Genomic DNA, 15,279 nt, shown 5'->3' on the forward strand with positions numbered 1-15,279 from the left:
CATTTTTTTTGCACTACTACTGTAAAAAATTCAATAAAAAAATTCAATAAAAAAATAACTAAAAAAAAAAAAAAAGGTATTAAATTTGATATGGTAGGTCTTCAGTTATTTTGTTCACTGGCAGATTGTTTTGCTTGAATTAAGCAAAAAATTAAAAAAAAAATAATAATAATAATCTGCCAATAGAACAAGTGAAAATTATCTTGGTAAGATTTCTTGAAATAAGATTTTCCAGATCTATTGTCTAAAAATAAGTTCTTTCCATCTCACAGAAAAGTTACTCTTTAGGTGATTATGTCTTATTTTAAGTGTGATGAGATATTGTGACTAGAAATGAGAAAAATACACTTGGGAAGATTTGGATTTTTGCAGTGTAGACATAACAAATCAAGCAGGATTTAAAATGGTTGTAGAAATCCACTCAATTTTTGCTAAAATAAATATAAAGATAGCTTTGCAGCACCTGGAGGGTTCAAATTCAAACTTTTGGAACTATTGGAACTTGACTTGTTCCATTGGCAGATTTTTTTTTGCTTGACTTAAGCAAAAAAAAAAAAAATCTGGAATTTAGCAAAAAAAAAATCTGCCAATGGGACAAGTGAAAATTATCTTGGTAAAATTTCTTGAAATAAGCCTTTCAAGGTCTATTGTCTAAAAATAAGTTCTTATATCTCACTGAAAAGTTACTCTTTAGGTGATTATGTCTTATTTTAAGTGTGATGACATATTTTGACTAGAAATGACAAAATATACACTTAGTAAGATTTAGATTTTTGCAGTTTAAAAGTAGGTTTAGCAAAAATATGGCCCAATATGAGTCACTCATTTGAAAGACATTTATTCTGCCTTTTTTGTTCGCACAGTACACCACTATCCTCCTGCTAGTATTAACAAAAAAAAAAAAAAAAAAAAAAAAGCAATAAAAGTCTTATTCCAGCGAAAGAAACCAACAGGGTTAATGTGAGGTAATTGGAATAGAACCGATTTAAAATGGAGGGTTTATGCCTAGACAGCAGTAACTAGGCACAAGGGGATAATAAAACTTTAACTTCACATTATTCATTTATTATACTCTTCTTGATCGAAAGTGCAGGTTAATGTGGAGCTGAGGTAGACGTTTGCATGTGATATCACCAGGAAAGGAGGACACTGACGCCTCCCGCTCACATACTGAGCCTGACACACTTCCTATCACACAGCATTAGATCTGCGTTAATAACTCAAGTCAAAGTGTTCGATTGGCCATGAAATCAAATTAGCACTTATCAAGAACTGCTTCTAAATAATTAGTCTGCTTACTTTTCAAAATAACTCTGATACTGTCACATCGCCACGTGCTTGCACCTCTGAGTGTACACTTTGCCACCGGGTCTGTTTGCATGGTTGTTCTCTCACTCTGTGTTCAATATGACAGATGTGTGATGCCTGATTAGGTCCCCACTGATTCTGTTGTAGAGGGAAGCATGTGAAATCCTCCTGAGCCCCGGCATAACAATTGCATTAATATCATTAATATTCTAGTTGCTTTGATGTGCAATAAATCTAATGGGGAAAGCTCTGTGGGTTTCTGTGCACGTTTGATAAGTGAGGATCACAAATTCACTAAACACTGTTACATCTGTATGCATATTTAGTAAGATTTATCTCAAACTCTTAATTATTCTGAAAACAGAATTTGCCACCAACTGTTAACCCTCTAGTATCCGGGTGCGCCTTTTAGGCACACTTTGCACTTCGTTTTAAAAAACTTCATATTATTTTCCACAATTTAAATAAGGTTAGAATTGAAAAGTTGTTCATTTTTGCATGATCTTTAAAATTCTGGCCACCAAGTAAAATTTGCACATTGTAAACAAAAGAAAATGACAAGTGTGCCTAAAACACACTATTTCTTCCATTTGATATGTACACTGAACAAAAATATAAATGCACGACTTTTGTTTTTGCTCCCATTTTTCATGAGCTGAACTCAAAGATCTAAAACTTTTTCTGTGTACACACAAGGTTTATTTCTCTCAAATATTGTTCACAAATCTGTCTAAATTTGTGTTCGTGAACACTTCTTCTTTGCTGAGATAATCCATCCACCTCACAGGTGTGGCATATCAAGATGCTGATTAGACAGCAGGATTATTGCACAGGTGTACCTTAGGCTGGCCACAATAAAAAGCCACTCTAAAATGTGCAGTTTTATCACACAGCACAATACCACAGATGTCACAAGTTTTGAGGGAATATGCAATTGGCATGCTGACTTCAGGAATCTCCACCAGAGCTTTTGCCTGTGAATTGAATGTTCGTTTCTCTACCATAAGCCATCTCCAAAGCTGTTTCAGAGAATTCATGAAGACTGTGTGAGGAAAATGGTGGTCACACCAAATACTGACTGGTTTTCTGACCCCCCTGGACCACCCAATACAGTAAAAGTGCACATTTTAGAGTGGCCTTTTACTGTGGCCAGCCTAAGTCACACCTGTGCAATAATCCTGCTGTCTAATCAGCATCTTGATATGCCACACCTGTGAGGTGGATGGATTATCTCAGCAAAGGACAAAGGAGAAGTGCTCACTAACACAGATTTAGACAAATTTATGAACAATATTTGAGAGAAATAGGCCTTTTGTGGACATAGAAAAAGTTTTAGATCTTTGCGTTCAACTCATGAAAAATGGGAGCAAAAACAAAAGTCGTGCATTTATATTTTTGTTCAGTGTATGATTAGGGCTGACCTTGATTTACAAAAATAAAATCAAATTAGAGCAGAAAAATAAATCAATGTATAATTAATAGTTTGATTTATAGGTGTGCATTTTACACACACTTGGTGACAGATGCTAGTATTTTTGAACATTTGACCTAGCGCCAAAAATAATAACACTGGGTTACAAAAAAATGTTTTTTGCAAGTTGTCTAGCTTTTTTGAACTGAATTAGGACCATTTTGCACCGCTAAATCCAAAAATGACATCTGTTTTTCTCAGTCAGGTCAGGTTTTTTTGCTAATTTGATTTTGAAAAATTTGATCTTCTCACAAAATTGATTACATTTTTGTGACTTTATCAGTTGATTTTTTTATATAGTTCTCACCCAAAATAGGTTTTAAGAGAAAAAAAATCATTTTCTAGCAGGATGTATTTATTATGTATTCACTGCAGATGTAGCAGAATACGTCAGGCTTATTTTTGCAAGATCTTCTAGTCGAAGCCATTTCATTCACCTGTAATATTAAAAAAAAACATTAATCATAAATTGGCAAAAGTAAAATCTTCAGAATTCGTTTATTGCAAGAAATATGAAAGGATTTTGCATCATATGATGTGAAAATGCCCATAAATGTAAGCAAAAATATTAAAAAGCCAGTATGTAGCATAGTTCAGAAAGTTGACCTCACTGAGCAAAATTAATGTGATTTTTGGATTCAGCACACCAAAATTATCCCAAATCAGCTCAAAAAACTTAAACAATAAATTTGTTGTTGACCAGTGTAATGCATATTAACTGATGTTGGAGTTAATCACTGACATATGCCAGGATCCAAAAATCAAATAATATGTGATCCACTTTTTATGTAGTATATTGAAAAAAATTAATTTTTTGTGTTTTTTGCATAAAAAAATGGTTTATTTATATTACATTACATTTAAAGGGTTAAAAAAAAGTGAGAGTTATTGAGTATTTGGTATTTTTATTTACAGCTCAAGTTAATGAAATAGAAAAAAGTGTAAAAGAATTAAAAACAAACTGTATGAACATTTTTTTGACATTATTCCACAAATGTGCGAAAAAGGCACACTTGGTGTTTTCTGGACGGGATACTGGAGGGTTAAGAAACGCTTTGGGTTGATTCCCCCGACAAGTGATTTGTTTATCTCCTAAATGTGACACTGTGATTATTACAAATGACACCGTATCAAATTTTCTGTGCCAAATGAGCGTCGCTGCAAACTTCGCAAAGGGACCTTGAGATGTTCCGTGTGGGGTTTGCAGCTCCCATGATTCTGTTCTGTAATATAAAGTGACTGCTGCTGTCCTCTAGATTGCAGGCATCGTGCTGTCCCAGATCCTGATCTCTCAGATCCAAGATGAGATTACCTCAGTGTTGTGAGAACAGGGCGACTCAGAGGGAAGAGGAGAACTTACAGAGCGCTACTCAATTCCTCTGACATGTGCAAGGACATCTTTTCTGCTGCTACTGTATCACTGCGATGTTTCAGTGCATTTCTTTTTCTGTGCTGTACATAACGGGGGTGCAATTTATTGTACAGTATTACTCAGTCATTACATGCCAAGTACAAAATGTATATTTATTGGTTTTGAGCATGGTTTTTATATTGATTCGAAACATGAACATTTTATCTCTGAAAGTATTTATATTTAAATGTGATGTTTGCTAATAAAATCCAGTTAACGATCTTCTGTTTGTCATGAGAGGATGGAACGATTAGCTCTGTTATTTTTGTGGCAAAAAAAAAAAAAAAAAAGTCATAATTTTATATTACATTACCAGTCACCTGGTTTTTCTTTATTTTCATGACTATTTACATTGTAGGTTCTCACTAGCACGGTTATAATAGTTTTGGATTTTTCATCATAGTTTAGTTTTATTTAGTTTTGACTTTTTTTTCTCTAATTCAGTTAGTTTTAATTTGTTTTTAGAGCAGGTTTGCTAGTTTTTATTTGTTTGTTTTTTTTTTTTAAAGCTTAGTTTTAGTTTAGTTTTTATCTTCCTCTCTGTCATATTCAAATAAATCCCAGACAGGACTCTGCTACTTTCTCCCAACTTTAGTCTCCATGTTTCCAGGTAGAGTGGGAATGAGAAGACGACTCTGAACGACAAGTGACGAGAAGTGACGGACCGTGAAGTGTCGTATGGTGCCACCAACTAAAATTGCTCGAGCAAAATAAATCGATTTCATATCAATTCGACACTGACAAAGACGAAAACAAAGGGAATTTTATCCATAATATTTTTTTCGTTTTAGTTAGTTTTGCAAGCCCACAATACAATTTCAATTAATTAGCTTTCTTTTCATTATAGTTTTTATTTATTTCAGTTAACGAAAATGTTTTTTCAATTCTAGTTTTCGTCATTTCGTTAGTTTTCGTTAACGATAATAACCTTGCTCACTAGTCGCTTTTCCATTGACCCTCAAATTGCACAAATATAACTTGCCCACAAAAATTTACCCAATGGAAAAACAACAATTTCACCAAAAGTTCCATTTTTTGATTAAAAGTTTTTTTGCGCTGGCAAGAGGTGGTTTTTCGGGTGTAGTGCAAATGGTATATCACGCAAAACTGCAATGGAAAGATCTTTTTTTCGCAACTAGAGTCAGGTGAATTTAAAAAAACGGATGTTGACGTACGTTACAACAAGCGAAGAAGAAACATGTCGCGGTATGTGTAGACACACCAGGAAACCCAATTATCTTTTTTATTTAGTACGAGATAGAGGGGTAATATATAATAATAATGAATATATCTGTAAATCAATAGCATATTTACGTTTGTTACCATGTTTATGGAATGACTTCTCGTGCCATCTCACAATAATAGATAAACAAATCATCGCATTTGTGATTTTATGGAAAAACTGACATTATGCACTAATGCTTTTTTGACATTTAGTAAATATTGGTAAAGTTTTGCGCGGATGTCCAATGGAAAAGCAACTACTGAAGGCATCAAAACTATGAATGAACACATATAGAAGTATGTACTTTTTATATATATATAATATTTTAATTTGCAGTTTTCAATTATGTGAAACATACACATACACACAAAAAAAACACAAAAAACACAAAGGCTCAGATGTGTGTAACAACTGATCAGTTAATCAACTAGTCAGTCCTTGTTCAAAGAAAAAAAATTATATAGTTTTTAAAGTGTGACATAACTCAAAACATGTTTTATATTTTTCTTTAAATCACGTCTAAAAAGACACCTTTTCTAGTTGGCTTTTAATCAATGAGTGAATTTTTTTTTTTTATATTTCCTATGCTATTTTTATCAGATTTTAATTTGTCTTTGTTTTTATGATGGTTGGATTTTGTTGTTCTTAGCCCACTTTGCACCCTGTGTTATCACTGCTTTTACTTATTTCCTTCTTTTATGATTGGTGTACGGCACTTTGGCCAGCTGTAAAGTTCTGAAAGTGCTTTATAAATAAAGTTGGTATGATATATTTTAGATTCTTCAAAATAGCTTTGATTACTGATTTGCATATTCTTGGCATTCTCTCGATGAGCTTCATGAGTTAGTCACCTGAAATGATTTCCAATAAATGGTCTTGAAGGAGTTCCCAGTGATGCTGAGCACTTGTTGGCCATCTGTGGTCCATCTCATGCCATTTAAATGAGAAGGTGAGTCCAAACTTTTGACTGGTAGTGTACATGAAGCTAAACATATAATCCCTATTGAACAGTTACATATTAGCATGCCTGTCAAATCTTAATAAGACATTAGAAAACATTTATAAGTGTCTTATTCTACATGATCATATTGGACAACTACTAGGCAATTTTCTTTTAAAAAGTTATCTTCATATGCTTTTTTTTTTTTTTTTTTTTTTTTTTTTAATATGGGCCTGATATTAACCCTTTAAGCGCCAAAGTTGCACTATTTCAACAAGCAACATAACTGAATGAAATGGACAGCTGTTTGAAATCTTTATATCAAATTCATCATCATCATCATAACCTTTATTTAAAGTCAGAGATATATTGAGGTCGCAACTTCGTTTACAATATAGCCGAGGCAAAACGAGACATTTGAAACATCCAATGGACATATCAGATATAGCGAAAAGTAAAAGTGACACAGACGAATTAAAAACATAGAACAGGAGCAGCTGGAATTACGCATTTAAAACACAAAATATTTGAAACATACAATGTCTTATTAGAAGTACCAAAAGTAAAAGTGATAAAGATGAATTAAAAACATATGAGCAGTGTCATGTCAAATCTTAACAAGACATTAGATAACATTTATAAATGTCTAATTTGGCATGATTATATTCTACAACTACAAAGCAATTAACAATTTTCCTTTTAAAAAATTACCTCAATATGCTTTTTTTCTTTTTTTTTTTTTTTTTTTTTAAATATGGGCCTGATATTGACCCTTTAAGTGCCAAAGTTGCAATATTTCAGCAAGCAACATAACTGAATGAAACGGACAGCTTTTTGAAATCTTTTTATCAAAATGTATCATCGTCATCATCACCTTTATTTAAACTCAGAGATATATTGAGGACGTGACCTCATTTACAAAATAGTGAGGACAAAACAAGACATTTGCAACGTCCAATGGACATATCAGAAATACCGACAACTGAAAGTGACAAAGATGAATTAAAAACATAAAACAGGAGCAGCTGGAGGTAAAATAAGATGCAATTATGGAATTAGTGATAAAGATGAATTAAAAACAAAGACATCTACTTAAAAACAGGACTTGCTCGTAACATGCCAATGGAACGTTCTCTCTGCTTTATCATAAGTCGTGGCATTTTGAGCAAAAAACATTTGGACGTTTTCTTTGTCGCCTTTATAACGGCTATTGAGCACACCTAAAGTTACCTGTTAAGCGTGACTCTGTACAAGAGATTCGACTCAATGTCCGACATTAAGGGATTAGTCCAAACAGCGACATCGCGTGCGTTGGGAATATGGATGTAACGATTACCCGTAAAACGATAAAACACGGTAAAATTGCAGACGGTTAGTATTACCGTTTAAATTCTAATTATCATGATAACTATGTTTGATTACTGCACTTTTAAGGGAAAAAATCCCTATGTAAAGATCTGCTTTTATGTCAAATATTTGAGTATAGTTTTAATTTATTACAATTTTAATTTTCTATACCTAATATTTGGAACCAATATTCACTTTTAAAGTCTTTGAAAGGGTTCGTTAAGCATCTTTGTGTTATTTATGCAACAAATTATAGAAATTTTTCAAATCGGATTTTATATTTTTCTGTGTTTTCTGTCCTTTTATGCTTTTATAGTAAAAAAAATAATAGGCAGATGAGACAGATGAAGTTGTGCTGAAAAAAAAAAAAGATACCAAACATAGGTATAGTAACCATTTGTTTATATAGTATATAAAGGCAAAATCAAAAGTACTGAAAAATGGACAAAACAGGCTCAGACCACTAATATCTGAATGTTTCTGCAACAAAAGGTACATTGTGCCTATTATTTTGTTTTATTTTATTTTTTTAAATACAACTTGGTTAAATTATTTCAGTGTGTGTATTAGTACTTTTTGAACATTATGAGCACAATTTCAATAATACTGTGATAATAATGATAACCGTGATAATTTTGGTCCCAATAACCGTGATATGAAATTTTCATATTGTTACATCCCTCGTCAGGAATGAAAAAAAATACAGCTGTTAACTGTGTTACTCATCTTGTGAGCAACATATACAAAATAGGCACCTGAGCAAATCATTTTCTGGAAATTACACCACATGTTTGGACCATGTGTTTTAAAAGGCATTAACCTGTTAAACCCTGACCATATTTTCAGGGGAAAAACGCCTAAAAAGACATACCCGAAGTAAATGAAGAATTACTTCACAATAATAAGGTTCATATGGATGTTCTTGGTGTCTATGGACATTTAGAGACCTCACAGAATCTATTCCCATTGTCTAAAATACTGTATCTATCACTATGCCTGAGTAAACTGTAACAAACTAAAAGAGAAATTGGAATTTTTTATCCTCGCCTGTTTTTTTTCGGCTGGATTGACGATGATATGCATAAATTAATTGTTTGTGTCAGAGATTTTTAGTAGCGTATATTTCACCCCACAAAGATTAAAAATCATGTTTGAACATTAAAGTTTGCACTAAAATACACTTGTGATATACTTCTATTAACATTAGGGTCTAAACTTTGAGCAAAAGTTGAAAAAAACATTCATTGTCCTGATTTATTATATTTTTATAGTAGATGAATATTAATACAATTTTTTTGGCCTGCGGGCGGGCTGATAAAGCTAAAGGGGTTTTAAGTACATATTATTATTAATGTAAAGTTACTGAAAATGAACTTATATGGAACATATAATCATGCATTAAAATATCATGACGATGTGAGATTACTATTGGCTCATAGACTTGAGAAAATGTGCAAATTTGTTACATGAAAAAGCTGAACGGATAAAGAATATATAACAGCATCAATCTTTTAACTGAGAAGAGTGCATAAGAAGGTTTCAGCACTCTTAACAACACTGCCAAGCTCCTCTTGGTAAAAGGGGGGTCTCCCAAAGCCAAATAGAGGCACGCTGGATTATCACGACACTTTGATGTTTTTTGCATGTGTTCTGTGCACCTTGCATGGAGTCTAGTCGTGAAGAGCCAAGGCTCTCTGCATCAGACGCTCTGTCAATGGGGAGTCTGGCCTCATAGCATCACGTTCAACCAACAGACATCTGGAGGAATCCAGCAGAACACAGGATAGCACCGTGAGATGAGCAGCAATTCTCAGGGCCTACACATTGAGAGGCTAACCTGATCAATAATGGAAGTATAACATGGTGTACAGGCAAGGGATGTGGGTTACATAATGGTGGCATTGCTTGTGGTTTGTATGCACTCGGGAAGACAGAAGCTAAAGAAAACTGGAGCATGTAGCGGCATCACATATAAAATATCCTGATGAAATCTAGCGTTTCAAGCAGGGCAAAATCTTTCTTCTATATTTTCGAAGCAGATTCTAACATAAGCAAAGACAGTACATATAGCGCTGACAGTGAAAATGTATGCAGCGCCCTATGGCTGGTCTGAAATCCCTGTTGTGCATTACCTTCCCAGTTTCTGGTGGTGCTTATTCTCTGACTTCATGGCTGCATGAATAAGCAGTTGATTGAAGAGGTCTCTCTGCAAACAGTAGTGGACAAAGCCATTAGAAAGCAAAGCCCTTCCAACCCTATATATACATACATATATATATATGTACACTTTTTTTTTTGTTACACCCTTTTGTTTTGCTGTACGTTCACTCTTGCACCTTGGGGAACAGTTTGCAGATGCAAAGAACATAAAATGCACGGGGTCCATCAGCATCCATCACAGATTCATTATTCATATGTTGGAGCACTGAGCTTGTGAACATTCTCACATAGTGCAATATGCTCAGAGACAGCAAGACTGTAGCTTTCATGGAGAATATTCCTCACCTCTGGCCTATTTTCACAAAAAAAAAGAAAAAACACAATCCAGTATGATCAATGATTTCCAAACAGGCAGTAAAGCCTGAAGGCTGCACGCTTTCAACTGTGCATAAGAGGACTCCAGTCGGGTTTGGGTTTGATTTTGTTTTTTCTGCCAGCTTGGAGTTTACCACCTTTGTCTATTGCTCTTACACTGCAAAAAAGGAATATCTGACTTAGATAAACTGATTTGAATTTGGAAGATTTACATTGAAAGATCATTTTTCAGATTTATCTACTTATTGAGACTTAATTTTGTTAGGATTGTTTGACTTTTTCCAAGAATTTTCATCTAGAGCAGTGTTTCTCAACAGGGTGTTAGGATGTTTGGAAGGAGAAAGCTGAGAGGGGGGCACTGAGACAAAAATGGGGGGTGTTAGTTTGCAGTATGTTATGTCAGTGGCGAATTCCTGTACCTCCCCCCAATGACGCACTACCTATGCAAGGTATATAAGGTCTGTCACACCCACTGATCCCCCCCCTCCCCGCTCGATAACTTGTTACAAAGCGTTATAACAGCCACCAACCCCCACCCCACCCCCATTGCAAAATTCTTTTCGGGGTGGGGGGGTGGAGTGGTCATGAGGACGTAAAAGGGCGTTTGTTCAAAAAAAAAAAAGGTTGAGAAACACTGATCTAGAGCGACCCCACTTACAGTCACAGAAAAAATGATTAGACCATCAAAAGTTATCAAAAACAATGGTTATGCAATCAAATACTAACTCCTGTGTGTGTCATGTGACTAAAACAGACAGAAAACAAAACATGGAATGCATAAAAGCACTGTTTTTGTCAGTACAATGCCATAGAAATTAATGTAAGAACTGAAGTGATTTTGGTTATTATCAAGAAAACATGGAAAATGTCTAAATATCAGCTCTGAAATTCAACTACCATGAGCTATTTTTATTGTTATCATTATATTTGTCCAAACAAATATACCTTTAGTTGTACCAGGAATTAAAATGAACAAGTAATTGGACAAAACAAGGGTGGTGTAATCATTTTTAACTAACTAACTAATTTTAAGCATATATTTAGAACAAAACTAGCCATGTTGGGAGATGAGTATGGAGGACACAGGAACTGTTTGCCCTCAAGAAATTTGTACTTATTTTAGGCAGTTTTGCCTAAACATGTCTATTAAGTCATGACATCTTCATGAGACCACATATCATAGATTAAAAAAAAAAAAAAAAATTCAAAAATGAAGACTTCAAACTAGTATATTCTGCTGGAAATAAGAAGTTGAGCATTCTATAATCCTTGGATAATATTTACTTATTTTAAGAAAATTTGATATGTGCAATTTTCTTACTGCACTAACAGATAATTTTACCTGAAATAAGAAATTTTAACCCAATAATGAGTTTCATAGTCTGATAGTCTTATAGTCTTTCATAGTCTTAAAGAAAATACCAGGAAAAAAATTTAGTGGGGAAAAAACACAGGAAAAAAGTGTAGTGGGGAAAAAAAGGAAAAAAAAAAAAATTAGCGGGGAAAAAAACATACCAGGGAAAAAATTTATCGGCAAAAAAACAGGAAAAAAATTTAGCAGGAAAAAAAAATACAAGGAAAAAATTTCACGGGGAAAAAAATACCAGGAAAAAAATTTAGTGGCAAAAAAATACCAGGAAAAAAATTCTGCAGGAAAAAAAATACCAGGAAAAAAATTTCATGGGGAAAAAAATACCAGGAAAAAATTTAGTGGCAAAAAAATACCAGGAAAAAAATTTAGCAGGATAAAAAAAATACCAGGAAAAAAATTTCACGGGGAAAAAAAATACCAGGGAAAAAATTTAGTGGGGAAAAAAAATACCAGGAAAAAAAATTTAGCAGGAAAAAAAAATACCAGGAAAAAAATTTCACGGGGAAAAAAATACCAGGAAAAAAATTTAGTGGCAAAAAAATACCAGGAAAAAAATTTAGCAGGAAAAAAAATACCAGGAAAAAAATTTCACGGGGAAAAAAATACCAGGAAAAAACTTTTGTGGCAAAAAAAATACCAGGAAAAAAATTTAGCTGGAAAAAAAAATACCAGGAAAAAAATTTAGTGGGGAAAAAATATCAGGAAAAGAATTTAGTGGCAAAAAAATACCAGGAAAAAAATTTCATGGGGAAAAAAATACCAGGAAAAAAACTGTGCAGGAAAAAAATTACCAGGAAAAAAATTATACAGGGAAAAAATACCAGGAAAAAAATTTAGCAGGAAAAAAAAATACCAGGAAAAAAATTTCATGGGGAAAAAAATAACAGGAAAAAAATTTAGTGGGGAAAAAAATACCAGGAAAAAAAATTTAGCAAGAAAAAAAAATACCAGGAAAAAAATTTCACGGGGAAAAAAATACCAGGAAAAAAATTTCACAGGAAAAAAATACCAGGAAAAAAATTTAGTGGGGAAAAAAATTGAAAAAAAAAAATTTAGAGGGAAAAATAAACCAGGAAAAAGACTTTGCCATTTTAAACAGCCCTAAATACCTCATATATCACTAATTGATGCCTTTGGGATTCTTTAGAACCATCTTCCTCCCTGGAGTCTCTGTGCTTTATTGCATCACAGGTTTTCCCTGGATCATTTTAAGATGAAGACTTAAAACAAGTATATTCTGCTTGAAATAATAAGCTCAGCATTTTATAATCCTTGGATAATATTTGATTATTTTAAGAAAACTTGAATAGTGCAATTTTCTTACTGCACTGACAGATAATTTTACCTGAAATAAGACATTTTAACCCAATACTGAGTTTCATAGTCTTATTTATGTACTGGACTTTTTTTTTTTTACAGTGTACCTGTGCATCACTGCCCCCTGCGTCAACTATGCGGTAGCGTAAAGGGTGCAGCAGGTCCACCGTCTGACTGTAGTTGCCCTGGTCATACTCCATCATGGCCTGGCACATAGGTACACCTAGAGTCTTCGCTAACTGATGCTGGTGATTATCCCCAGGCTCTCTGTAAGAAAGAAAAAAAAAAAAAAACAGGAAAAACAAAACATTTGTATTATAAAAATGGAAGGTTTAGAAACTACTGCATAAAAAGGATGTATTTGTGAGGGTGTATGCTTATCAGTACCTGTGAAAGTAACAAAATGCTTTTCAGACAAACAGGATTTACTTGAGGTTCCACTTTAGATGCGATATGGACAATAAATTATATTACACACAATCAAAATACCTTTTTGCACAAAAAAGTAGTAGTCAGACCGATCTCAACACATTGTAAGTGCTTTGCTAGTGCTGGAGACCTGTCTTTCTTTTAATGCATTACACTCATCTTGGCACAGGGTGCAGAGACGGCGCCTTTGCAAAGTAGTGTCAGGGGAGATGTGTTTTGGTAGAACATTTGCATGAGGATGAGTGAGCTCTGGAATGAAAATGACTAAATATCACATAAAAAGGAGATTTTTCTCTGCAGTGCGTGGTAGTTTTTTTTAGCATCATTGGGCAAAAATTCCATAATTACCCATCATCAGAGTGGTTCAAGAGGACATACGACTTCTGTGTCTACTCTAATACCCCAAATCTGGCTGATCAAAGGTGGTTCTCAGACATTTAAAGGGTTAACCATTTATCGGGCAACTGACTATTTTTGGTCATTTCCACATGCATTACAAGACAGTGGCGGCAACAGTTTCAGTGAGGACAGTGAGGCAACAATCTCAGGTCCAATGTGGTCTGCAACATTTCAATTCAGGGGCCACATACAGTCTAATATTTAATAAAGTGGGCCGGACCAGTAAAATAATATAAAAAAATAGGATAACAACTTATGAATAATGTCAACTCCGAAGTTTTTCTATGTTTTTAAATGAAAAAAAGTCAAATTCCATTATGAAATGTTTACATCTAAAAAAAAAAAAAAAACCCTAGTTCATGCTACAGAGATTTGTTTTTTTCTTGTTAATTATATTTGTGTATTTGTTTTGGTTTAATATATGCCCCACACTGGTAACATAGTAAAACCCTGTCAGTGTAACCGGGCAAAATGTATGGTGGAATGCACAGAACCACGAAGTCCAGGGCATAATTTTATTTGTGTTCTTGGAAAGGAATGGTCGTTCCCTAATTTAATTTAAAGTAAAAGAATGAGGATGTCTTCATCTCTCTCTTTTTTTTTTTTTCCCTATATTTTCCATTTTTTGATTGTCATGTTTAATTTAAAGATATTACATTTGGAGGAGAGTGGAAAGAGATGGGGAAAAAAAAAAAAAAAAAACTCAGCCATTATGTACCAGCTGTATGTGGAATATATTTTATAATGTTCAATAAAAAGATAATTAAAAAAAAAAAAAAAAAAAAGGATTGTGAAATGAAATATTGCAATATACTGCAGAACCAATATTTTCTTACACCCCTATATGCAAAGTGTCATGAGATAACTTTTATTATGATTTAGCGCCATATAAATGAAATTTGATTGATTGATTAAAAAAAAAAAAAAAAAAATTTACATCTACAAACAGTACTTGAACATAACATGAACAAATATGACCAACCTGCAAATTCTTAAAAAAAATAAGTGCAATTTTAACAATATTACGCCTTAGTTTATAATTTATACATGTGCATTATAACTTACAGATCACAGTGGATCTAGTAACAGGCAGAATATTGGTAACGTTAGAATACTGTTAAGACATTTCAGATTGTTCCCATTTTTCATAAAAGGCTAGTCTGTACATGTAAACATTTTTGTGTAATTTTAACTTTTTTAAAAACTGAAACAGAGAAAAATTGGCAGTTTTCTTTATTTATAGGTTATTATGATAGTATTTTACTGGTCTGACCCATTTTAGATTGAATTGACCTGAAATTATTTTAATATCCTTGATTGTTAATATCTTCAGTGTAACTTTGGCATTTCACAAATTCATCCACGGGGCTGGATTGGACCCTTTGGCGGACCGGTTTTAGCCCCCGGGCCACATGTCCAGGGTCTGTAAGGTCCACCTCTGCATGAAGAGTGAGTGTACCTGCTTTGTTTGGTACCATGAAGTAATGGTACTAATGTAAGGAATGATGTCCAAAGGGATAATGTG

At 33.5% G+C, this 15,279-nt stretch overlaps 2 protein-coding genes across 2 annotated transcripts in view; one reads left to right on the forward strand and one right to left on the reverse strand.

The window, feature by feature from the left end:
• The window catches only part of tspan33b (tetraspanin 33b), a 48,582-nt gene extending 44,115 nt beyond the window's left edge, over positions 1-4,467 (forward strand). The window contains exon 8 of the mRNA XM_030137012.1: positions 4,036-4,467. Coding sequence (XP_029992872.1) covers positions 4,036-4,104 — 69 coding nt within the window. The 3' untranslated portion in view covers positions 4,105-4,467. The remainder of the gene's footprint in view (positions 1-4,035) is intronic.
• A 4,486-nt stretch (positions 4,468-8,953) lies between these two features.
• The window catches only part of ttc38 (tetratricopeptide repeat domain 38), a 41,280-nt gene continuing 34,954 nt past the window's right edge, over positions 8,954-15,279 (reverse strand). Inside the window, exons 12-14 of the mRNA XM_030136920.1 lie at positions 13,034-13,193; positions 9,835-9,908; positions 8,954-9,460 (exon numbers count right to left, since the gene is read on the reverse strand). Of these exons, the coding sequence (XP_029992780.1) occupies positions 9,373-9,460; positions 9,835-9,908; positions 13,034-13,193 (322 nt within the window). The 3' untranslated portion in view covers positions 8,954-9,372. The remainder of the gene's footprint in view (positions 9,461-9,834; positions 9,909-13,033; positions 13,194-15,279) is intronic.

Source organism: Sphaeramia orbicularis, chromosome 6 (assembly GCF_902148855.1).
Source record: "Sphaeramia orbicularis chromosome 6, fSphaOr1.1, whole genome shotgun sequence".
Taxonomy (NCBI): domain Eukaryota; kingdom Metazoa; phylum Chordata; class Actinopteri; order Kurtiformes; family Apogonidae; genus Sphaeramia; species Sphaeramia orbicularis.